This window comes from Hippoglossus stenolepis, chromosome 6 (assembly GCF_022539355.2).
Source record: "Hippoglossus stenolepis isolate QCI-W04-F060 chromosome 6, HSTE1.2, whole genome shotgun sequence".
In the NCBI taxonomy this organism is placed as follows: Eukaryota; Metazoa; Chordata; class Actinopteri; order Pleuronectiformes; family Pleuronectidae; genus Hippoglossus; species Hippoglossus stenolepis.
This window is the reverse complement of record NC_061488.1, coordinates 17978658-18006078: the sequence shown is the minus strand read 5'-3', so window position 1 is coordinate 18006078 and position 27421 is coordinate 17978658. Positions and strand designations below refer to the sequence as shown.

General features: G+C 41.3%; 1 protein-coding gene across 3 annotated transcripts in view; it reads left to right on the top strand.

Moving 5' to 3' along the window:
* Positions 1-16761, top strand: part of sema3b (sema domain, immunoglobulin domain (Ig), short basic domain, secreted, (semaphorin) 3B) — a 77611-nt gene extending 60850 nt beyond the window's left edge. For all 3 annotated transcript variants that reach the window (XM_035159079.2, XM_035159080.2, XM_035159077.2), the window contains 14 exons: positions 4775-4894; positions 5610-5703; positions 5878-5997; positions 6143-6285; positions 6514-6628; positions 7723-7792; positions 7920-8064; positions 9811-10030; positions 10123-10214; positions 10364-10405; positions 10595-10752; positions 10870-10925; positions 12488-12627; positions 13031-16761. In XM_035159079.2, coding sequence (XP_035014970.1) covers positions 4775-4894; positions 5610-5703; positions 5878-5997; positions 6143-6285; positions 6514-6628; positions 7723-7792; positions 7920-8064; positions 9811-10030; positions 10123-10214; positions 10364-10405; positions 10595-10752; positions 10870-10925; positions 12488-12627; positions 13031-13531 — 2016 coding nt within the window. In that variant the 3' untranslated portion in view covers positions 13532-16761. The remainder of the gene's footprint in view (positions 1-4774; positions 4895-5609; positions 5704-5877; positions 5998-6142; positions 6286-6513; positions 6629-7722; positions 7793-7919; positions 8065-9810; positions 10031-10122; positions 10215-10363; positions 10406-10594; positions 10753-10869; positions 10926-12487; positions 12628-13030) is intronic.
* Positions 16762-27421: the final 10660 nt, after the last annotated feature.

Here is a 27421-nt window from a genome sequence, read left to right as displayed (position 1 = left end):
AGTCTGGGTCACAGAGGCTTTGACAATACTCCTCTACCTAACATATACCTGACATAGATTTCACATATTTTAGATAAAACATTTAAAACATTACAAACTGTAGCTCTCACTATCAAGTGTATATTCAAATATATGAATGTGAAGCAAAATGCTCCTGGGTACCCCCCTTCCAAATAATTTGACAGACTCCTTAGAATCAGGATGGTTGAAATCTTTAAACACACGCTTAAAAACAATCTCTTTACCTGGCTTTTGATTAAGTGTGGTTGTTAAACATTATTTTATTTCATCTTTGTTTAAAATCTTATTTGAATTTTACCTTTCTGTTTTACTAGAATCATTATTTTATGTTTCATGTCCTTTTATTTACCTTTTTCTTCTAATTATAGTTCTTTTTGTTATTATTTTATTGTTATTTAAGTCTTTAGCATTTTTTCTTTGTTTTGTACTCACTCACAAACAATACCCACAAATAAAACAGATACAACATTTCTGTTCCATCAATCCAAAAAGGAAATGGCCCCTCTGCCTCGTTAGGTTCCACAGTGACATGAATGCATCTGGACATCTTGTGGAAGGTCTGAATCCAGAGATCTGTCTGTTTCTGGAGGAACATGTCAGACAAAACGTCAATGCTGATCCATTGTTCTGTTTGATCCAATAGGGACCAAAGGCATTCCTGTGCTATTACACTGGGCTCTGTTGTGTATCTAATGGTCGTCTACTGTTCACGGCTCTGGGTTCAGTCAAAGGCTCTCAGCCATTAACTTTATTAAAGATTCCTGGTTCGCTTGAACTCCACAGACATAGTCAAAACAGAAAGAGGAAGATAAACCAAAGCTCTGTCTCTATCCAAACTTTTACAACAGGGAATAAAATAACCTACAGTGTTACCACACTGTTCTAATTCACCAACTCGTGATGACCCATGACTGGCTGCTGATATATTAAAGAAACAGTAAATACATATTGATGGTGGGAAAATACTTCCTATCATATTTTTTCTGGATTTTTATTTCCCATCACATAACATTTCTTTCCCAAATGCTTTAGTAATAACACATAGTTTATGTGAGGCAGACAGACAAAGATGAACAGCAGAAGGAGCAGGTGGACAGATAATGGCTGATATAATAAATTAGCAGATCCTGTTAATCATCTCTAGAATGGAAGGATCAAGAAAGACAAGGGGAAAAAATAAATCCACAGAGGAACAATACAGCTTTACAAGACACAAGGGCCCGACCTAAAACTGCAGGCTGCTGTGAGGTCACAGCCTGCGTTTCACTCGCTGTTTCTTCTAATGAGTCAGTAGTAGGTCAAAGGTTGACCGGTGAACCTTTTGGCAGCTACACACACACACACACATACCACACACACACACACACAATGAGGAAATGTGGCTGCTGGCGTAATTCACCTCCAACGCTCTCCTCCTTCCTCTCTGATCTTTTCAAGGTCTCTCAAGCATATTTTCTCTTCTTACCTTTTCTTCTCCCTCCTGCTGCCTGTCTCTTTTGTCACATCAAAGAATTGACTTTGCTCTGCTGACCCCCTCACCTTCCTCTGCCCTCTTACACACACACACACACACACACACACTTAGGACGGAAACTAACTAAACTAATGGAAGTTAGATTGGGGGGGAGGTAGCCACAGCGGGGCCTAATGAAAGTATTGAAGAGAAAAACTGGCACGGTTATGTTATATCAGAGGAACATGCTGGTGCTTGAAACTGTGGAGTTGAGGTTGTGTGTGTGTGTGTGTGTGTGTGTGTGTGTGTGTGTGTGTGTGTGTGTGTGTGTGTGTGTGTGTGTGTGTGTGTGTGTGTGTGTGTGTGTGTGGTGTGTGTCTTCGCTCATGGTGTAAATGTGTGTGTCAGACTCAGGGTGAAGTGAAAGATGGAGTGTGTATACCTCTTCTTTCTTGAGAAACAGAGGGCTCCTGTTTTTGTCAAAGGCTTAATCAGCCCATTGATCGGTTGAACACCTTTACATGCTTGCACGCACGCACGCACACACACACACACACACAAACACACACACACACACACACACACACATGTTTGTACATCTATCTTAGTGAGGACGCACATTGGCATAATGCATCCCTTAGCCCCTTACCCTAACCTTAACCATCACACTTAAATGCCTAACCCAACCCTAACCTAAACCTAATTTTAACCCTTAACCTAAAACCAAGTCTTAACCCTGAAACAGCTCATTAAAAGTGGGTCAGTGTGAGGACTGGCCAAAATGTCCTCACTCTGTAGGTTGTAGGGTCAAAATGGTCCTCACAAAGATATCCGTACAAGTACACACACGCACACAACCTTCAGTGGTTTCGAACAAAGGCCTGCTTTCCAGCCTTTGAAACACACCAGGGAGTTAAGAGTTTAGGTTGTTTTAGGTGTGTGTGTGTGTGTGTGTGTGTGTGTGTGTGTGTGTGTGTGTGTGTGTGTGTGTGTGTGTGTGTGTGTGTGTGTGTGTGTGTGTGTGTGTGTGTGTGTGTGTGTGTGTTAGTGTCCGGCCTAATGAGCCACAATTCCGCCTGTGTCACTGCTTTCACAACCTGGTCTTTCTGTTTGTCACCCTCTGAAAACAGAACAGGCAGCTAAAGAAAGACATTTCAGAGAGTAAGTGTGTAGATAACCAAAAAAATAAAGAAACACACAAATTAAAAACAAATTCAAAGGAACCAGATCAAGACAATCCATAATCCGGAGCAATAGATAAGTAAAAATAAAATAAATACGGAAGAAATTTCCTTTTTCCTCTGATTAACCCAAATCAGCTCTATTTTGGATCAAATTGGATTAGGAATTATCATCAGACTCTAACTGTCCACTTAACTAAGGTTATCATGGGTGGTTGTTCATTATCCCATCATCTGTACCTGATGGACAGATTCATTTTTAAACCTCCAGTGACACCCAGTGATCCAGATGTATTTGTAACTTGATCGACAGACAGATGTTACTGCGTTCCGTCTGGGGAAAAGAGGACAGGCAAAAGAAAGGATAGTTATATTAGATGTGAGAGCAAAGTGTTTTCAGTGGTTTGTAATGACTGCAAGATCGTGTTTCATCGTAATGACAACACAAAGCCAAGTCGTAGTGGTCATCTTGTTGATGATCACAGTGATAACCATGATGTCCACGTTCTTATCACTTATGAGATAGTAGGACAAGGGGCCATCTTCCCCAAGGCCAGATGTTGCCATCGCGCCTCTGCTTAGAAAGAAAGGGAGTACCATCCAGTCTGGTAGTGTACATTAAATCTCCTGAGAGCCAGCTCACTGTAACCAGACTCCAAGATGGACAGATGTTCCTGTGGGTCAATAACCTGCTGTCTTCATTAGAGCACGAGGGAAAGGAGAGAGAGGGGTAGTGATTCTGGAAATTAAAGCAGGATGAGATCTACAAAAAATAGATCTTTCACACGATTGCGATCATATAGGACACAAACAAACATAAATTTCAGGTCACTCGCTTGGTTCAAGTTAACATATATGAAATTGAGCGGAAAATTTGCTCTGTGTGAAGCCGATCAGTGCTGAGAATGAATCTCACTGCAGACAGGTCCTGGCCCTGACCTGAGCTAGCAGGTCATCAACATGGTCACTAATTAGCCTCTGATAGCGCTGGACACGAAAACCAACGGGGAAACCCCCGGAGCTGTGTACGCCTCCAGATGAGCTTGTAGACTCATGCACAAACAACATCTAGTAGTCAGCTAGTGGTCCTCGTCTTCTCTTTCCTAGAGGAGCATGGGTGGATATTTGCAGGTTGTGTTTACTTGCGTTTCTCATGAGAGTGCTGTGAGGAAGCCAAACTTGCACGAGTAACGCGACGTGAAAATTCAATTTCGGCGTTTGGTGTGAACGCAGCATAATAATTAAATGAAACCAGTTTACACTTGACGTCCATTCTTTCATAATGATACAGGCACGACTTTAAAATGACAAATTATAGTGAAGAGAGAATAGAAAACCATTTTAACATATGTTAGAGAAACAAGACAAATCTTGTAGCAACCTTGCTAAAAACGTTTGACAAAGATTTGAATCATGAATCAGTCAACATACGTCTGTTGAGAACTAGAAATATTAATGACGGTTTAACAGCTCGCCGCTTCAAATAAAAAACTCACTTCAAAAATGTAGCTACACACGAGATAACAAAGCAGTAAGCCTCCCCCCATTTAATTTGTTTTCCTCTAAGCTCACAGGCACTTACTATACTTTTTATGTGCTCTTACCCTTAGAAGACACACACACACACACACACACACACACACACACACACACACACACACACACACACACACACACACACACACACACACACACACACACACACACACACATAGCAGGCATTGCAGGACACAAAGGCTGTCACATCAGTTTGTTGGAGGTGGAGCTGAGTGTTGTCACAGGCAGACAGAGGGAGAGCAGCTATGTGAGGAATGCTGAGTTTTGTTAGGGAAATCTTTTCTTTTCGAGCTTTCTGGTTAATTTACTTCAGTTGTATTGTCATATAGATGACAATGGATAAGGGGATTCTACATGTGGTGTTTTCTTTCAGAATAAACCCCATCCGTTTTTAGTTTAGAATCAGTCATTTGAAAAATAACATTTCTGATTTCCCCTTGCAAGCCTGGAGTGTGTACAAATCTCTGCAGCTGTATTTGTTTCATGCATGTGGGGGGAAAAAATACTTTTTTTTATTGCTTTTCATTGGTAAACTGATATTCTGTGTTTGTGTTTCTTTCAGTCTGACTGTGTGAACTACGTGAAGATCGTGCACCACTATAACCGCACCCATCTGTACGCCTGTGGGACTGGAGCCTTCCACCCTACCTGTGCCTTTGTAGAGGTGGGACACAGGATGGAGGTGAGGAATACACTCTACAAGTTAAAACACACACACACACACACACATACTCCTAAACTGCGGTCTTCCATTCTTATTCTTTGTCAAAATACAGAGACAATTAGAGACGCTTTAAATATCTCAACTACCCTTTGTTTTTCATAATGTGATTACATTTACACAGAGCTGTGATCCACAAGTTTATTAGGGACCCAGCTACAATTTAAAATAATGTAATAGAATACAGCAGCCCTCTTTATCACAGATTAAAAAATTGAATATTGAAACCTACATGAAGGTAGCATTTATTGAAGAAACTTACATTTGTCAGCTATTAGTCAAGGTGAAATTTCAATACATGATATTTAAATGACTACTTCCTTTATTACACTCACCTGCTCAAACAATAACACACACACACACACAAAAATGTGATCCTCAAGTCCTCTGCCAACCAAACTGCCAACTTTCTGTTCTTTATAAGTGAGAACATAATCTGAACAATCTCCACACACATTGTTTGTGTATATAAAGAGATGAATGTTGACATTACTCATGCTCGGAAACCTTTACACAACAACACTGATTAAAGCTGGAGTCTTTGGCAAAGTCATGGCAAAGAGGGGACACAAATCACACTTAGATCAAGTTCCTGGTTTCAAACTGTGTCCGTCATGTTGCCAAAATCCCAAAACTGACATCTTAACCCAAACCTTTTCACTTCTCTCTGCATCAGGACCATGTGTTCAGGATCGACCCCTCTAAGGTGGAGGACGGGAAAGGGAAGAGTCCGTATGATCCCCGCCACAACGCTGCCTCTGTGCTCATTGGTAACTAAACCCATGTGCATCCATATGAGCTAATTTGCCTTTAATTACAGGTTTTTAATTCAAATGTATCATAACTGGTTCCTTTCTAGCCCATTCCAAAAATGTGCTTAAGCAACTCCTGTCACCATCAAAGCTCTCACGACCAATCAATGAGTTATTGATTGTCTCCTATAGGCGATGAGCTGTATGCTGGCGTGGCCACAGACTTAATGGGGCGCGACTTCACCATCTTCAGAAGCCTGGGGAAACGCCCCTCCATCCGCACAGAGCAGCATGACTCACGCTGGCTCAACGGTATGTGTTTGTGTGTTTTGGGTGAGAGAAGCCATCAGGTGTCACACTTCAGTTCACTTGTTCCACTGAATGTGGTCATTGCTCTTCAGAGAAAATACCTGTATAACAGTAGCTGACATTGTTCCTCTCTTTTTATTTGTACCAGAACCGAAGTTTATTGGTTCCTTTTGGGTCCCGGAGAGTGAAAACCCTGATGATGACAAGGTGTTTTTCTTCTTCCGTGAGACGGCGGTTGAGGCCCAGGGACTTGGAAAATCCACCTACTCCCGCATCGGACAACTCTGCAGGGTGAGAGGTTATGAATGATCTGGGCGTGGAAAAGAATTCTCCAGGTCTATTCAACCTGGCTCTTTTACAGATGCCCTAACAAAATGATAGAAATGCTCTTTGGCCTTAAACTTGTAGTAGTAGAAATAGCTGGTGCCTGATTAATGACTGCTGCGAAAGCCTTTACCGTCATATTTCACACTACAACTAAATTTGATGTAATATTCTGAGTTGTCTTGACTGTTTCAGAATGACATGGGCGGTCAGCGGAGTCTGGTGAACAAGTGGACGACATTCCTCAAGACCCGTCTGATCTGCTCGGTGCCAGGAGCCGACGGCAGCGACACGTACTTTGACGAGCTGCGTAAGTTTACTGTGCACACAGATAATTGTCAGTATCGACTTATTTATGACTGTAATGATGTCAGGCTGTGGGTATGTTGTGACATCAAGTATTGTTGGAGGATTTTTTATCTTGAACGCAGCCCACTTTTGGGCTCACTCAGGCCTCAGCAGTTGGTAATAGATTCTGTTTCTCATTAATTTCTGCTGTGGATTCAAAGTAAGTTGCAGGTTCGTCTCTGCTAAGTCGTCATATGACAAAGATAAATAATGAGTTTCCTTTTCTTTTTCTCCATAATTCTTAAGTCTGGATTTTAAGTTAAAACAATACTTTTTTAAAGTTAAAACTTACCTTTTTACTCTAAACTCACAGTGATTGTTCTACAAATATCTGGTGCCAGTTTATTTGGGGATTTTGTATGAATTTAAAAAAGAAAGAAATTTATAGCTTTAAATGTAGTGATGAAATCCTAATAATCAACAGATGTATTATCAAACAAACCTGCTCTCATGTGCTTTGCACAGCAGCTGCAGCAGTTTCAGCTCTGAACATGTTTTTGATTGATCTGTGATTCTTGGTGCATTATCTCACGACGCACTGAAAAGTGAACTAAGTGGAAAAAGTTTTCCTGACTCTCCCCCTACCTCAGGCTGCATGTGTCCATCACAGCCCCTCACATGAACAATGAGTCTATTATCTTGACCAGGAGGTTTCTGACCACACCTGAGGGCCAGATCCATTTTCCCTGTGAAAATATGTGTGTTGACCTGAACCATTACAGAAACACCTGCATCATGTTACCGTGTAATGATTCCAAACTGCAGTGTTTTGTTCATTTTAGGCCTCAGCCTCAGTAATATGTCGTCTTTGTGGCAGATCCCAGAAAGAAAAACATAACAGACATATTTCAATGGGTCTAAATCTCGTTAGAATTGGTTTTATGTACCAGTGCACAAAGCGGTCGTGGAGTTTGTCCCCTGTGTTATCAGTGAATTGTCTATTTTAAATAGTTAGACATGGCCACAGGGCTTTGTTTTTCTTTCTCTCAACCTTTGACCTCTGGACTACCACAACCTGACCTGTGTGTGTGTGCGTGTGTGTGTGTCCGTCCACAGGCGATGTGTTCCTGCTGCAGACGAGGGACAGAAAGAATCCTCTGGTGTACACTGTCTTCTCTACTTCCAGGTCAGAGTCCCTTCATATTGTTTGTGTGCGGGTACAAAAGAGAAGGAGAACGGAGGAAAAGTCATACTTTGTGTGTGTGTGTGTGTGTTTTGATGTATCTAACCCAGCTCCCCCTGTCCCCCAGCAGCAGTGTATTTAAAGGCTCAGCTGTGTGCCTCTACTCCATGAATGACATCCGGAGGGCCTTCCTGGGGCCCTTTGCTCACAAAGAGGGGCCAAACTACCAGTGGGTCCCCTTCCAGGGAAAAGTCCCCTATCCCCGCCCAGGAATGGTATGTCAATAACGACCCATCAATAGATAAAAGCCAGGAGTTTTTATTCAGGATGAAAGTACTTGGACAGAGGTTTGGTACTTCTAGTACCTGTGCTTTCATGGATATTTCCATTTTATGATACTAGATGAAGGGGGAAACATTGTCCTTATTACCCTTTTATATTACATTGTACAGCTATAGTTAACTGGTTACCCTTGTCCTCTGACCAGAAGTGTTGTGGTTCGACCGTTGTCTCCCCCACTGCGCATGCCAAAGTGTCCTTGGACAAGTTACTGAACCCCAAATTGCCGCTAATGGCTGTGCCGACGTTGTATGAATGATGTGGATGACAGAACTGTACTGTAAAGCCTTTTGAGTGGTCATCAAGACTAGAAAAGCTTTATATAAATACAGACCATTTATTATTCCTCTGCATAATGAAGACTTGTTTAAATCTACACACAACTATGATAATTGTTTTGTTTGTTTTCTGTGCTTTTACAGAGAAAGTTCAGTCTTGTATGCATGATGTTCTAATTCGAATTAATAATGTAAAGTCTTCACATTTAATGGAGTAATTTTATGGTAATGCTACTTTTCTGTAAGTCTTAGAGAACGGATGTGAATACTTCTGCACCTCATGTTTCTAATATTTCCCTCTGGGACGCTGAACCACTTTATATTCACATCTCAGTGGGGAACACACTCTGTCCACTATGAAAATACTAAGTTATATAATGTATTCATGAATCCCAATGTCTTTGTGATGTATAATTGTGGCGCTTCATACAGTTGCAATTCTCTGCATTAGTCCTAATTTCCTCCACAAGCCCTCCGCAATCCTCCCGATCAATAAGTGCTTATTAGGACCCTTACATTCTGCTAAGCACACAAGCATAGCGTCAGCAGGATTTGTTATGCAGCGCTTCAGCTGTTACTGCCACAGCAGAACAATCCCCATTGTATGACTGCAGAATAGTAATTGTACTTGGCCTACAGTAAACCCTCGCTCACGCCACCATCACCTCACTGGGTTGTAAAATCAGCAGAACAAACGAAATTAAAAGAAAAACCATCCTGCTTACAAGAGAATTATGCTAAACTGCCTTTAAAGCAGAGTCGGTGTTTAAAATGCATAAACCCCCAAAATTTAATAATTCATGATAACTGCAGGACAAAAACCCACATCATTTAACATAATTATTTTAAATAGAAAAAAGGAAAACATCATTATTAAACTTGCTGCAGAATATTGCAGTAAAATCCTGGTTCCCTGGAATGAAAGTGCAGGACTGGAATTTTAATTAGAGGGTGAAGTTGGACTCTGACCTGGAGAAAATCTCTCTCACGTCCCTGTGACCCATCACACCATAATCACCTCTCTGTGGCCTGCTGAACTGCGGCTTTGTGTTCTCCGGGCCAACTGGCCTTTTATTGCATGAAACAAATTTCCTCAGATAAGTGTCATTATGGAATATTTGACTCTCACAGTCCGTCCTGTTCTGCAGAGCTACAACAAATCCTTTACAGCTATTAAATATATGTACTGTTCAGCAGCTAAATCCTTCTATAAATATAAATGAACGTCCACACATTCACATAGTGCCAGACCAAAGTCCCCATTGCAGATCAGTTCGATATGTACCACAGTGGAGCGGAAAACGCAACAGCAAAATAAATGCAAACGACTGTAATGTCACATTTAATCAGATTATTTATCCATTCACTTTACAAATTAAATTCTACTTTATTTCCTCTCTTTAGTGTCCTAGCAAGACATTCGGAAGCTTTGAATCCACTAAGGGTTTCCCGGACGATGTGATCCAGTTTGCCCGTCACCACCCGCTGATGTATAACCCCGTTTACCCTATGAGCCGCCGGCCCGTCTTCGTCAGGACCAACGTGGACTACAGCTTCACACAGATTGCTGTGGACAGAGTCAGCGCCGCTGACGGACAGTATGATGTCATGTTTATTGGCACAGGTAAATGACTTGTTTTCAGCATCTTAATTTTGACATTCAAACATGTAAATAATGAGACAACACAGTAAAACACTTTGCATGTGTTATTCCAGACAAAGGGACCGTACTAAAGGTCATCAACGTCCCCAAGGAAAGCTGGAACAATATGGAGGAGCTTCTGCTGGAAGAGCTGGAGGTCTTCAAGGTAAGAAGACCACAATAAACATTTTTTTCTCTGACAGTAGCGTATATTGTAATATGATAATGTGCATGTGAAATAATTTACCTTAAGTAATAACAAATAATAGATATACAACCTATAGCGGTTATTCATTTGTCTCCTCCGCTCTTCAGGATGCATCATCTATCATCAACATGCAGATCTCCTCAAAACGGGTAAGTTGGTGCGATATAAATTCAATAGCAACCCATTGTGAACGTACTGAAGGAAAATGGTGTGTATGGTATTTCTTTTCCTGCACATACAGAGTCACCATTCAGCAAACTAATGTCACATGCACAGAGAGCTGGATTGTTGGATTCAAATTGAATTTTAAAACGTGTCCCTCCTCTGTCCCTTCACAGCAACAGCTGTATGTGGGCTCGGACACAGGCATCGCCCAGGTCCCCCTTCACCGCTGCAGCGTGTACGGGAAGGCCTGCGCTGAGTGCTGCCTGGCCAGAGACCCTTACTGCGCCTGGGACGGGACCTCCTGCACTCGCTATCTGCCAAACACCAAGAGGTCTGTGACATGTATACACTGATGACACACCATTTATTACTTTGAGCAAAAAAACGATGAAATTTCTTTTTTATCCTAAAGTAGATTGTGAAACTCTTTTCTAACAACATTTTACAGACGTTTCCGTCGCCAGGACGTGAGGAATGGAGACCCCAATACTCTCTGCTCTGGAGGTGAGGTTTACAGCTCATTATTACCAATGTACTGATTAACAGCTCAGATATTTTCAAGGTTTAGCTTAATATGTTCAAATATTCAAGATGTGAAATATCTTTAAAATGAAACTTTAAATCTATAAAATTGATATAAAGTGCTTTTTTGGGGTAACATTTTAGGAGCACACTAGTAATTCTACGTTTCCCTCAGCATCCACTGTATTGTGTGGACTAAAGTGATGATAAACTGTATTCATGTAATGAATAGCAATAGCTGAACAGACAAAGAAACCAGGCCTGCACACACACACACACACACAGACACACACATATATATATATATATATATAGAATTTTCTTTATTTCATTGCCTTTTTTGTTCTCTTGTCTTCCTCTTTCTGACTTAAAATGTTGTAATGACTGAATTTCCCCAACATGAGATCAATAAAGTTTTATCTTATCTCTTAGAAGATCAAACAAATGCCATCATCCCATTTTTGTAATTTGTATTTGCTTCTATTATAAGTCTATAACTTATTCAAATGAAAAGCTCTGGAAGGTTTGATTCCTCCCTCATTCGACCACTGTTGAATTGCAGCAGAGGTATGTTCAATAAATAAGAAAAAAGCCTCACTCGGCTCCTGCTCTGACTCACTGAGACTCACTGAGCGTCTGACGTTTCACTGTCCCTGTGCCAAAAAATCCCCAAAAATCCCTCTTCCCTCCACCTCCGCTGACCCCCTGTCCTCCCAGACCACAATAGCGGCATTCTGCTGCTATCTGTCTTTCTGCCACATAACTGAATCAGGCTAATCGCTCAAACCGAGGGAGCTCCTGGGTAATAAGATTACATCATGTGGCAATGCGAGGCCACGTTGTGTAAAGCTAATGAAGGCCGGGGTAATGTCTCTGATGAGTGTGGCACTGCCCCAAAGCGCCGGTCAGGACTCTGTTTGGCACTTTTCATACCAGACGTTCTCCAGAAACTTTACTTTATTCTCTCTGATCCACTTCTGGTTCTTGAAATGTGAGACTGCACACGCTCCCACTATAATGAATGCTAATCCGATTTTGAAGACAGACGCTGTTGTCAATTTGAGTGTTGAGGTTTCAGTGACAAACCGAGGTCAGCACAATAAAAGTCCTTGTTTGATATCACACATCAAACATGTGATAGAAATGAACCCCCATCAGTGCAGGATGCTGTCGTTATGTGTGAGTGAGCTGAACTCTGCTGTCAGTAACCTCACAGAGGCCGTCATTGTCATCAGTGTTGACTAACACTCCATACTGACAAACAATATGGGTTTTGTCTTGATTCAAGAGCATAATTAGCATCATAGATTTGCCTTTAAGACTTACTAATTATAGATCAGGGCTTACTTTGATATCACACATTATCACTATCATTATTGTTTATGCACCATTCTGTCTTTTTTTTTGTCCATCCTGATTGCCCTGTCCTGTCTTCCATGTCCTTCACTTTTCTTTTTTTTCCATTTTTGAGCTCACTGTCCTGTGAGCACATGTCCCGAGTAGCAGCAGACCCATAATGTCTTTGTCTCTGCTGCCCCCTGCAGACCACCACAAGCACCGCGTGGCAGAGAAGAAGTTGTACGGAGTTGAGGGAAGTAGCACTTTCTTGGAGTGTATCCCCAAGTCCCTTCAAGCCAAAGTGACCTGGACCTTCCAGAAACATCCGCAGAACCCCAGAGAAGAGGTGAGAGGGGTCACAGTTCTCTTCTAAGGTTTTTGTACAAGGCCTGACTGCAGGGGGAAGTGACTGAGGGGATGACTGAGAGTAGAACCGCTACTGATGATAAGTGATACTGACAATCTAAACACTAAATGCAACAATAAACATACACGCACTACATCTTTTATCAGGGATTACTATATATCCAACTTATCTACATATCTCCAAATTTTTTGATATTGAAAACATCAGTAAATTTTGCTTAACCCCCGGCCCTAAGATCCCCGGTGGCCCGGTGTAATTCTTTCTTTTGGTGCATTTAATATTAACTTTTATTATTACTTATTATTTTTAATAAAACTTTGAATCCTATCCATATTTATCCACCAGCTCCTTCATTTTATTAAATCGTCTGTCTCTTTCCCAGGTGCGTCTGGATGACCGCATCCTGCAGACAGACAGGGGCCTCCTGATTCGCCGCGTCCTGAAGAGAGATATCGGCGTCTACCAGTGCCACGCCATGGAGTACGGCTTCACCCAAACTCTACTGGGCATCACCTTGGAAGTGGTTCCCTCCATATCCTCCCCAGCCTCCAACCTTCCTTCCGACGCCCCCGTGCGCAGCGGAGGGGGGCCGGTCGTGACCAACCAAAAGCTCTGGTACCGGGACTTCATGCAGCTGGTGGACCACCCGAACCTGAGCACCGTCGACCAGATTTGCGAGCAGGTTTGGGCGCGCAAGCACGCCGGCGGTGACCAGGTGGATAAGATCTCTCCTGCTGCCGGCAAGGAGGTCCTGTCCGCGGGCCCCGCCGCCCGCCCGGCCAACAAGAAGTGGAAGCATCTCCAGGAGATAAGGAAGGGGAGAAACCGCCGGACCCACGATGGGAAACCGAACCCTCGTGCACCGCGCAGCGCAGGGGAGTAACAACGTAGAGGAGAAAGGACGGAGGGAGAAAAGAATGACTGAGAAAGGAGGAGTAGAGGATAGAGACTGAGAGACCAAGAACTTCTGGAGGTGTCACACATACAGACAAACACACACACACACACACACACACTCACAGACACACACAGACACACACACACACAGCACCTCCTGTAATTGTGTATATTTATCCATGGATGCCCCCACTATATTGTACACCCATCCCTGAGTCCTCGTCCCCTCTGGCCAGCCCCTGCATGTGCTGCCTTACTGCCCAAATTGATTCTGCACGATCCCTTTACACTGTTCACTAGCATAGCTGAGTGTTGAAGCAGGAAGTCAACACGTCTTTATCTGTGGGCAATAAACTGACACTCGCCTGTCATCTCCTCTACCACTGACTGTGTATGGAGCGCAGGAGGACGACCCAGCTCAGAAGTTTGTCTGTACACACCCTTACTGACAGCATGAACACCTCCTCTCTGGACGACACCACTTGGAAAAACAAACAGCCCCAACGTTTCACATGAAACAAATCTCCTTTTCTTACTCGAACATTTAATACCAATGCAGAAAAATGGTGGACTTTTGAGTGTTGTGAATAATGGAGAAGAATGGAGAAACGTGTCAACTGGAATACGCAACCAAGTGAAGTCTCTAACTGGAAACACACAATGACGCGTGCATGCAGATAAAACACTATAAAATATTATTTCTACATAGATCAATGAATTGATCAACTTCCTGTGGTCCTCCCGGTGCACATATTTCCACTAAACTCACTCTTCACATGGTTTTGTGTGCACATTGTGTGCACGGTGTACAATGCGGGTCACAGATGAGGGGAGAGATGTGTGGGGCAGCCTGTGGAATGGAGCAGCGTGGTGTGGACTGTATCGTAACTTTCGTTCTTAGCGGTTTCCTTAGGCACACTGAGGCTTTGTTGCAGCAGAATAAATCTCACAACACAATGCAGTTACGGTTCGAGAGCAGACGCAAGTGGCCAGATATGATTATATTACTTTACTGGTCCAAAACCACTAGAAATTGAGGGGTGGAAAAACTACTGGCATTCCATGATGTGAGCGAAAGATGAGATGTTTACAGTTCAGTACAGAAGTCAGTCTTCAAAGGCCCAAAAGTCCTTATAAAACCTGGATTACATCTAAAAGAAGTTAATCGTGTTTAATGTAGCATCTCTAACATACATAGATATTACAATTAGCGATGAAAGTGCATATAAATAAAGAGTTTTGACAAGATCCAAATCTTCACGATAAACTTCAATATTTATTGCTTTTATTAAACTGTGTTCAAAATTTAGCGTGTTGATATTGAGACTGATGAGCACGGTGGTTTGGGTGGACACCATTAAAACAATGAGGAGGAGGAGGAGGAGGAAAGATCTTAGTGGACTCCAGGTTTGACAACCCACGTTTCTGGGCTTCAGTACAGTATATATATTTGCATGATATTTATGAGTGAAAATATGATTTTTTTTTCTTTGTATACTAAGTGGTACTTCTACTCCTAGCTCTTTTTCACTGTTCTTGCATATGTTTGTTTGTGATAAATACATATATGCAAAATATTATGAAAATGACAGATTTGTAAACTCCTCACTCGGCACAGAAAGCTGTTTCTGTGCTGCCCACAATGCATTTCACCTTCACCTTCCATTTGACTTCATTCACTGTTGTGGTCACTAGTGTACAGTCATGATTATTGACTTTTGCTGCTTAATAATATCATCTCGTCTTAATGGACAATTAGTACAATAAGGTCTCCCTTCTCTCTGTCTGTAGTCCGATCTCTCTGTGTATTATCTGTAAAGAAACCTTGTTTGTTGGTTGTCTGTGCTAACATGGTGTGTTGTAGCCTGCCCCCTAGTGTCCATTGTGTGTACAGGCTCAGATGAAGAGCTTACCTGTGGTACAATTCTTTATTATATCATAGTCTATCGAAATGAGAGAAAGCAACTGGCCTTGTAAGATAGAACATTCATATACGAAATCTCATTATGATTTTAAAGACGGATAAATGGTCTTATTTGTGCTGCTGCTGTCATTTCTCACAAGAGTAATGGCTTTAAATAATTTCCAGTATGCGCAGACAAAATGTATTTTGTAATAGTGTCCTTATTTCCACATCAGGCTTTGTCCATGAATTCACATGATAATGTCCTTTGGATCAAAGGAGGCAGCACAATCTGGGCCTGTGAGTGGATTTTAGATGACCTGAGTCGTCGTTATTTAAATATCTTCTTTAGAGAGATGTAACTAACTCATTAAACCGATCTGAACTGACTGACTGACACCTGTAAAAGGGACACTCTGCATTTTGACACCACATTCAGGAAAAGGATTAAGTGCAAAAAGGAGACAAAAAACAAAACTGAGTTTAATCGAAGGCAGATCTTGTTGGTCCATCTGCGTTTCATCACACAACTATTACGTCGAGAGATTAAACATAATTAGTCGCATATTTGTTTTGTTTTTTAACAAAACATTATTTACATCAGTCGTCATGACAGACTTGACAGAGTCTCCCTTTTAAACCAGCTGATGTTTTGTCCTCTTTTGAAATTGCATGACCGATGTTAGTGGCTAATCGCGTTTGACAATGGTGTGGTGGCAAGAAAGAGCAAAAGAAAGAAAGAAAGCACAATGTTGAATATTATTATTATTCCTATGTATTTATGTGCAAAGATAAGCTGATGTGTTGTGGTGGATTTTTATTTTTCTTATAAATGTAGATTTACATCTGTATCGTTCATGTTCTGCTGAAATAGGACTCATCCTCAACATTTTTTGTACATGATGGCCAATGGGGAACCTCTTCCTGAACAGTGTCCAATTAGAGTCTTCGTTGTTCACACAGCCCTCCAATCAACACTCCTGTTGTATATCCCATGCCATGTGACGCACCCCTGTCTGACAGCACAAGGAGAGGCTTGTGTTTGTGTGTATGTGTGTGTGTGTGTGTGTGTGTGTGAGCGAGAGAGAAGTGTGTGTGTGTGTGTGTGTTTTGTGTGTGTGAGCGAGCATTATGGGGGAAAGCAGAGCTCTGTATATAATGGCAAAGGAACAGCAGTGTGCATTTGTCGAGCGGTCTGAAGGTTCAAAGGTCAAGGCCAAAGTTAACATGGTGCACTGTAATTCTCCCAGAGGTCTTTGTGAAATGTCATGTTTTTGATTAACACAATAAAAATATGCAGTTACTTAAAAATCTATATGTCTGATCGCTTCACTAATAAAATGAGGGGGTGGGAAATTGTTAAAAGAATAATCAATCCAGCATGTTATTCATTACTATATAACTATTATATTATTATAATAAGTCACATCTTCTGAGTCATGACAGTTTTGGTTTTATTAAAGATAAAGATGGTCATCACCGTTTGGGAATATTCTGCATTTCTATTTTTAATATTCGTTAATACCATATTCCATGGAAGGATGGCTGGAAACAAAGTACAGCTGATTTATTAAAATCATATCGTTTAATTAAAGGTTTTATATCCTTTGTCTCAGCTCTAGATTCTAAATTACATCATTTGCATTTTGACCACATGGTGGCAGTAATGCTATGATAAATGAAGACCGTAATAGGTTTTACAGTGTTGTTACTGTGATGCATCAGGTCATCTAAAGCTGTTCTCCATTTTCTTCCCCTGACAGTTTGCTGCTGGCTGGGCGACACCTCTTCTGCATGTGCCACACATGGTAGTTTCAGGTTTTCAAAGTTAAAGGTAGGATTTCAAAATTAAGGTTTGGAAAGTAACGTAAGAAGTAGAACGGTTGAGTATATATCCAACATCAAAAATGAAATAAGAAAATAAGAATAAGAAACACAGATGTCAAAGGTCAATGCTAATGCTAGGCCTCTTACAGTAGCCAGCCATGCAAACAGACATACTACACACACGCCCTCCAATTATGGTAGAAGGGTGATGAGCACTTGTTTTTCGCCATCGCCATCAATAAACTAGTGTTTTGTTGTTCCCATTACAGAACCATTAATGACTTTTAATATCTGACACATGAGAATAAAATAAATGATTTTTGTATAAAAATGCTAGGAATGCTAGAGGGTCAGAGAAAAGGAAATAAAGCAACATTTTCTTACTTAATTTGGTTTCATTTAAAAATGTCGGAGTGAGATTCTGTATTCACACAGTCACGTCAAACACAGACATTTGGTTTGGTCAACAGTTTCCCAAGCATCATTTGACGGATGTCAGAAGCTTGAGCAAAAAAAACACCATCGTTTCCCTAGTTTCCTCCTGAAGTGAACAAACACAGGGTTTGATTGTTGGAGAACAAATAACTTCACAGCATGAAGCGGCTAATACGCGTAATAAGGAACAGAAAGAGAAGAAATGCAAGTTGCTTGCAGAAACCTGATTTAGATCTGAGGCCCCCGCCCCCACTGTGGCTCTTACCTCCCTTGACCATTCCCCTTGTTCCATCTGTATATCAGTGTCTCCATCTTTGACATCGAGACCAACATTCTTCATACTCATATCATCATGACCTGCCTGTCAGCACTGGGAACACAGATACACACACACACACACACACACACACACACACACACACATGCACAAACTTGAGACCACTTGTGTACCTTTATACATGAAAAACATTCACATATGTGTAAGTATTCAATGACGCATACACATTCACTCACTCAGACACACATGTGAATGCAGTATGTGGTCACCAGCCATAAACACATAGGAAATGAAATTGGGTCCATATTACTCAAACTGGCAACCCATTAGTTCCCCCGTGTTTTCAATGGCCCTCAGTATTCTGCATGTGTGTTTAAGTGGGTCTGCAGTGGTCCGTGGGGTATAAAGTGAGGGTTCATTTCCGTATGCTGGTTTAACTGGGTACCACTTGCCATTCTCTGCGTGTGTTTATGTGTTCGTGTACTTCTGTCTTTCTGAGGACTGAGTCTTAGATCTTGAGAGTTAAGACAGTTGTGAGTTCTTGCCTCCTCAAAGGGAAATTTGATGGTTAAGTAAGTTAGGGGTCCTTGAGGCCTGGAGATGACGACATACATTTTGTTTGTGTGTCCCAGGAAAATGTTTGAGATGTAAGACAAAAAAAACCCTCTGCTGGTTCATGCCCACCAAGACAAGTCAGTGACTTTGAGCAGTGTCAAGATAAATCCTGCGCTCATGAAAAGCTGTCCCTGATTCTGAGAATCATTTTCAAACAGGTTGTGTTTTATTATTGCTATAATCAAGATATTTTTTCACTGTAGTTGGTGCATGTTTGACATGAGAGATTAAACTATTGATGGAGAAAACTACAAACGGGCCCATACCAATGCCAAAGCCCCCAAATCCCCTTTAATTCAATCAGCCGCACCAAATTGTAAAGACTTCTGTATTGCTTTTTCGAGAAATTCACAAAAATGTTCCATCTCACAACGTTAAAGAAAAATAATCCTGCATCCTGGGTTCTTCCTCTGCTTGTAACCCCACCCTCCACCAAGCAGATTTTGTGTATTCCTGCTAACAACCAGCAAAGAATCATATTGTCCTTGGTGGAGGTAACCAGGAACAAGGAAGGACATACTGTAGCCGCTGAACACAGACACTGTGACTTCTTGTATGGTTGTGTTTGCTGTCAGTATCATTTGTTCCAGTCACATATCTCTGGTACAATTTTGCAACACCACACATGACAGACATTTCAGTATCTTAACGTGAGCAGTTTAGTGATTCTCACTGTTATTGTACAGGACTATTCTGGAAACTAAATCAGCCTGGATCTGTCTTTCTTTTTGTGTGTTCTCATCTGAGTGTGTTTGTGTGTGTGTGATCACTGTGTGTGTCATGCAGGTGCCTCTGTGCCTCGCTGAGTTAAAGCAAAGATATTTCCATATATAGTTAGATGTATCAGAACAGGGTGAATGTAACTTTGGCACAAAGTGGCCTCTGTATGAAACATGATATCACTGAGACCACTGCCCGCGCACACGCTAACACACACACACACACACACACACACACACACGCACACACACACTCACACACACACACATACACACACTCTCCCTCTAATGCCCTTTATATATACACCGGTATGTTTATATAGAATTTGTCGCACCAGTAAATGAAAAAAAAGAGATGGCTTTTTTAAGTCATTCCCATGCCATTCAATACAATGTTAGACATAGACATATAAGGAGCCGGTCAAACTCAGTACTTCACAGTGAGCTCATAACAGAAATTAGATTAAAGAGATGACATTTTGACCTTAAAGCAATGCCACAAAATTAAAATTATAATTTGTGTTGGTCAAATGCAAACAGAGACATCTTTCTTCAAGTGGTGTGCTATAGTGCAACCAGACCTCAGATCATTTTGTGGTCATCAGCAGAACTTCATACAGCGTTAAAAACAACAGCTACAATGAGCCCATTCCTCCACCACGGCCCAACAGCCCCCTTAAATCCAATCAAGCTGCACCAAAGTGGACATAGTCATGAATATCAGTCCACTTTATACGTCTGATTTCGTTCATCAAGATTCAAGAATGAGTCCCTGGTATATTGAAAAAAAGAAAGTGAAAAGAATTTCATTGCCCCCCTCCTTTCCCTGACCCTCAAAGGATAAGCAGCGTGGATGATGGATGGATGGATTTATGAAACTTTTAGAAACCTTTTCTCCCTCCTTTTTTCTTGAAGGAGAGCAAAACAATAGAACAGTCCAGAGTTACTAAAAAGGTTACATTTTTCTTTTGGGGGGTGGTCTGCCAAATTCCCCTAATTCTAACTATGTAGCCAAACCAAAATATTTGGTTTGCATTCAAATATTTACGTCAACATTAGATTGTTATGGCATAGCAGCCTCAGAAGACAATGTGCAATGCGGAGGGGATGACAGGTAAAGTTTCTAAATGTATTATTAGTCTCTTTAGCACTGTGACTGTAACTCACCTGTTGATGTAAACAATTTGAGAGTCTGAGCTGCAGATATAAACTTCAACTGGATTTGCTGGATGAATAAACACTGTTCTTTCTGCACTGGGCTGTTTAAATGAGAAAAAGGAGAATGTGTATCCCTGTGACTTCATCACTGTCTCGTACATTAAACAGAGTGAAGCAGTTTCAATGAACCATTAGAATATATAACTGCTAACACACCACTGATTCTACAGCTATGACAGTGATTCAACTCATTGAGCTCTATGGTGTATATAAATCCTTTCTGAATAAACAGACATATTTTATTCCTCCGGTCGGCCTCTTGTGTTACTTGTCAGGGAAGTGAAGTCACATCGAAGCTGCCATTTTTCAAAACAAATTGTGAACCACTTCATACAAGCAACTCATTTACAGTTACACAACCGTTTGACTGACTCTTTTAGTCACTTGATGAATCGATTTGAACAACCCTCTTGGGGTGTTTTTTCAGAATGGACTGAATCTGAACCTAAAATACACAAATATATAAGACAAATACAGGTTTATAGAATAAATAAACTGCCCTAATCACCAGATGATTTGATATATTTAGATGGTTGGAAAATACATATGACGCCATCTGTTACAGTTTTGTTTATGGGCCATTAGAGTTTTCCGAATGTGATAGTGACTGAAAAAGTTGGATACGAGGTTTAATTTTTCTGACTCAATCAAAGTGACCTGGTGAAATATTATATGAAACTTAACCCCTGAAAACAAAACTTCTAATTTATTTGGCTTTTAGTATTTTTCTTTTAAAATACATGTTTGAAACAAAAGTACCCCCCACGCCTGCCTTTCAACAACCTAAACACACACACACACACACACACACACACACACACACACACACATGCTACCAGGAAGTAAAACAGTGTGACAGGTCTAATGATTAATGAGCCAAATTAACAGTAATTACCTCAGTGATTAGCCTGAGCGAGTTAGAAAGTCTGTTGACACAATGGAGACAAGGCTCCCACTAACTAACCTTAGTCACTCTCACACACACACACACACACACACACACACACACACACACACACACACACACACACACACACACCTCAGTGATGGAAGCCTACCATTCTCCCACAGAAAAGTGTTTCTTATGAAAACAAGAGATTTAGACATGAAAAAGAATAGTCACAAAGTAAAAAAGAAGAAAATTGAAGAACGTGTGGTGGATCTTTACGATGTTTCTAAATCAGGGGCTATAACGGAGCCATCATTTACACAGAGTGGCTAATCTTATGTCCAACATCCAAATGTGATTAAGGTGCACATTAATGTATTGATGTCATTCTTTGTCCAATGTTAGTTCTACAGATTTGAGCAAAGCCACACTTCATTGAATATATTTTTGAAAATTGCTCCTTGTTCACGGTCATTGTCTACTTTACAAAAGCTTAGAAAATAAACATGTATTTTTTATTATTGTTATTATTGCTGGTAAGGGACCAGCTGGAAAAAAAAAGATTACTGACAGGACAGGGGGCAATCAGATGTTAGCTGAGGCCAGCGCCCCCCTGGTCCCTTCCTTGAATCCACCACTAAGTGACTTTCTCCAGCATTTCTCCTGCCAGCCCCCTTGTAAAGTCTCCAGATAATGTCAGAGTGAGGCCATGTGAGAAGGAGACTCTCCTGGGGATTCACTGCGAGCGAGTGGGTGGGTGGATGGCGTTTCTAAAATGCGACAGATGCAAAAATGAAAAAACAAAACAGAATAAAAATGATAACAAGGTGCCATTCATCTAAGACACTGAGAACGATGTCAAGAGAGTGTGTGCTGTAAACAAAAACAAGTGATCTCCGTAATGGAATTTAAATGGGACTTCCTGCCTCTTGCACACCTCTCACCTGAAAGCTATGGATAGTTCTGTGTTGTTGTGAGTCTCCGGAGAAAGTCTCCCAAATTTGCGAACATTCTCCGGAGTTCATGTCTGAAAAGGGCTTAAGTAATTTAATTCGAGTTGTACCGGTGAAGCAGAGTGTAATGAAATGACTGGTCTAATGCCAGCGCCTCCATGTCTCTGTTATGTCAGGTGTTGGCACGTATCATGAGCAGTTTAAATATCAAACCGTTACTGAGCTCTGTGAAGAGCTGTGTGGACCACGGTAATAATGTAAATGTCCTGCCAAAGGGAAATGTCTCCTGAGCAAAATCAGCTCATTCAGGCACCTATGCCAGTGAAGGGGCTGTTGTGTCCCTGAATCACACCTCATTTAACCACCTCTTTATGTCAGAAGCCATGGGCTTGAGTGCAGAGTTCATACCTTACGCCTAAATGACAAAATTCTGTTGCCTGTAGCCTCCAAATTCGACCCATGTGACTGCTCATAATATGACCCAGACAGTTTTCTAACACCATATGGTTAAAGTAAGTTTTCACCTTTAACTGCTCCGTTGTTCATTGTTCAAGATGATCACACCTGATTTGACACAGGTCTGCTGTTAATATTTGGGGCTCAAAGCTACAAGGTTTGACATGAAACAAAATATGGAGGATGTGAGGTAAGAGCTTTGCCTTTGTAACTGACTCCTGGTCACTGCTTGAGTTTTGACTTCAAGCATCACAAACCTGAAACTCTGGCTGCTGGGGATTGAGTTGCACTATGGGAACAGTAGACACTAGGTTTTTGAATGAAGAAGAAGATGACTATGTCTACCTTTCACTCTGGGGAAAGGTCTGCCATTATTATGATGAAAATAAACGGTGGTATGTCAGGAACATTTTATATTAAATCACTTTTAAGCATTTGAACAAATTAGTGTGGGAGTCGTTTACTTTCAAAAGACTACAGGAGCTAAAAACTGAACAGGAACAGAAACAACACAGTGAGTAGCCATTCATCATGTTTTCACTGTCCACTCTCACTAGTTCTGGATGAAAAGTGTTGAACACCATCATGTTAAACAGGATAAATGTGAATAAGCCCAAGAAACAATGAGCTGCATAAGTCAACAAATAACCTGTTCATAAACAGTTCACACACACACACACGTACACACACGTACACACACGTACACACACGTACAAACAGAGTAGGAAGCTTGTCCTGCGGTTGACAATACCTCAGTCAGACCACATGGGAGGGAGCATGACTTCCTGCTGGTCAAGGTGGGACCACAGCTTTAGGAAGGAAGTTGCTTAGTAACCACCACCTTTCACACAGCACACACTCTGCAACACAAACGCACACAGACACACTTCGCCCGTCTGGCTGGAGAATCAATTAACTCTGATTACGCAAACTGTGCAAAGGTTAATCTCTAATTAAACACACAGCGAGAATAGTCACTCGCTTCACTGGACTCTAGAGACTCTATTGTGTGTGTGTGTGTGTGTGTGTGTGTGTGTGTGTGAGACTTTACAGTGTGTGTCATACATTAAAATGGAAGGAAAGATGGAGAATAAACAGACTACAGAAGGGAGCACTTGTGTATTTATTTGTATTTACATATCTAAACCATTTTTACTTTAGAAAACTCAAATAGCATCAATATTTATTTTTGCGCTGCGGCAACATGTTTCAAATCAAAATGTCATGCCAATAAAGTGTCATTAAACTGAATGAGAGGGAGAAATTCCCCATTTTTACAACATTAACAATAATTGGTAAGTGCGTAAGAAAACGTTTTGTCTAAGGTAGTTCCAGAAGTGCCTGCTCTATTACCGACAGCTGTTGCAGCTATCACACACACACACACACACACACACACACACACACACACACACACACACACACACACACACACACACACACACACACACACACACACACACCGGTCCTTTCAGGCTAGTCATTACCACTGACATAATCAAAGCAACCTGGCAAAGGATCAAATCCGGCTTCAGCTTGTTCCCCAAACAGGAAAAAAAACAGGAAGTGAGTTGGGTGGGACAGTAAACAACCTGTGCTACGTGCGTTATTGACAAAGCAATATTCAATTAACATTTGGCATGTGTACGCGTTGCTGTAATTTTTTACTTCCAACTTCGAATAACCAGGTGCTCGGCCCTCTCCTCTCAGCTGTTTATTCCGCTCTGGGTAAAAACAGCACTTCTTTGTCTCTGGTTCAATCGGTTTCTAATACCTAAAGGATGACTCTGAGCCACACAGCATGAAAACACATGTTCTCTTCTGCGTTGTAACAAACATCTGCTTTAGGGTCAGACAATGTTCTTTTATTTGTTGAAAAGGATCGAGCAAATGCCAGGAAATTACAGGCCTAAACCTCCACGGCTGCAGTCCTTGATGACAGGCTCGGTCCTGAAAACACTGTGACATGACATAAATACACCGAGTGGATGGTTTGTTTGACTGACGCCAGTGGTGATTTGTCGCTGTGTAAAATCCTGGCCATGATCAGGGCATGCAGGGAAGAGGGAATCCACCCAGTCTGAATCTTCAACAAACCACAATCATCTATAACAACACATTTTATTCAAGAGTAAGACTCAGTGCTACATTATTTTTCCAATATTTTTACCTGTAGTGCCATTTGGTGATTTGCAGGGTGATGAGGGGGGAAGCTAAACCCTGTAAATTGAAATGACCAATAATGTATACCCCTTGAAAACCTGTAGATTCTGCCATCCCCTCTCAGCCGTCGCCCCAGCTCCTATTGGAGAGAGTGCTGCGTGTGCAGATAGAGAATTTTTGTGTGCAGGTAAACATCAGATAGTTAATGCTGAACTGAAATGCGGGATCTACAGTTTGTTTTTACCTCCGTCTAGGACTGTGGCACATGCCGATGCCACCGGGGTCTTTCCACAACAGCCAGGGACGAACCATTCGGGTTTCAGCATTTCCTTTTCTTCACACAGTGCAAACATAAACTCAACAAACTCAACTGAAAGGGTCCAGCTATTTCTGCTGGCCGCTGAGTCTCTTCCTCTGTGTCTCTCCTGTCTCTACTCCCATGTGTCTCACTTCGTGTGGGTCTCTCCATGTCTCCCACTGGCAAGAGGAGGACAGTGCTCTTTGCCTTGCTCTCTCTCTCTCTCTCTCACCACAAAAAACACACACTATCAGCAGCAGCAGGGAGAAAACCTTCCTGGATCGGTGGCTGTTAAAACTAGATTCGCGTGACAAAACACACACAAATAAAGGCTCGGTAAAGGATGATGAGATTAGTGTGTTGTAAATCAAGATTTCTCCTTAGAGATTGCAGTTCAACAAAATAAAAGGTTAAGCATTTGTCTTTGTGGTTGTGAGCACATTGAAGATGTCTTCACCATGTGTTCGCCATGAGGATGTTGTATCTTGATGGAGTCATTGTTGGCGATTAAGCAGATTTTCCTGACTAATGCAAAGTGTTTATATCTGTGAATAGTTAATAGCATCTCATAATCCATCAATTCAACTGGGAGTTAGATATTTTGAACAGTTGTTGAAGGACTAATATTATTACATAGAGGAGGCTGATCTCAATATATGTTCTTCTCCCATTTTCCACACTGCTGTCACTTGAGATAAAGTTAAAAGTTTGATTTCAACTGCAGTTTATTATTCATTTCATCATTTGTAGAAAATATTGATGTTGTCATTGATGTGGTATTTCTGTCCAACTTGGTGTTTAAATGTTGACTCCAGTCTGTTTCCCTGTCACGAATCTTGGATCTGAAAAACGACCTGGTCATCTTTTGTTCTTAGCAAGACTCATTTGAAAACAAAACAACGGATGAGTCATCTTTTCCTCATTGTTGCGCGATGAACTTGGAGTGTTCAGGCTTCATAAAATCTTTACACGCTATTTTAATTAGGCCTCATTTCCAGCTGCGGTGGGGAATCCCTGTGTGGTTCTGGTGGAAGCAGCACATTCAGGGCCTCAGCGTGGAGGAGAGAAGGTCTCTGTGGTTTTGTGGAACATCGGGGGGGTCAGTGAGTGATAAATGATACTCGTCTGAATACTGAAAGATAAATAATGAAAAGTCCGGCTCAAAGTGGGTCATGTAATGCTTGAGTGTGTGCGTGGACTGTGTCCTGAGAGATTGTGGTGTAATGACACTATCTATCTAGTGAGTAATGACTTTTATTACCAGGACTGGAATAGATTTCTTAAGATCCTCGGTTCAGACACGTAACAGGTTGTGACACTTAAAACTGAGTATTCTTTATTTCCTCTTTCCCCAGCGGCTGCGTGGGACTCAACATGAGAGATTAATGACCAAACGTTCCTTCTTTGCCCACGAGGCCTCCCTCGCACTCCACTTTCTTCATTTCCCTCCAACAGCTTCCACTCCCTGCGTCAATCACAGTAAACCGTGCACTGTGCCCCCTTGCTCTTCTTCTCTCTCTATCCTCTTCTCCACTTCTTCCACTCTTTTTCCTCCCCTTATTTTCTCCTCAGGTCTCATTCTACCACTTTGTCGTTTTACATTCTCAGTTCCGTCAATGTCTCTGTATCGCTCACTTTTTGCCCCACCATTGTTAGTAGTTTCCCAAAGGAGATTCAAAATATGCAGTGCTATTAGATGATTGGGGCCACATTTTGTTTACAACCACTCATTGAGATAATGTCTGAATTTCCACTCAAATATTTTCGGGTCAACCTCTCCCTCCATTATCACCATAAAAAACACCAACATATAACGTATGAGTGGCTTGCACAATGAGATGATATATTTCCTGTCCTTTTCAAAAATCTTGTTTCAATTTTGTCATTCTCTACTTTTATTTTTTCCACTTAACTGTATGTAAACTGACAAAATGATCGTTACTGTAAGTGTAACAATATGTACAGACCATACACCACGGTCGGCAAAAATCTCATCTGTGTTACATATGAAACGTCTGTTTGAACAACCTCTTCAACTTTAGAAAATTTAAGTCAGCCTATAGTGTCCAAGTTTATCATATATCTTATAAAGGTCGTTTTTATCAAAATGAAAAAAGAAGCTG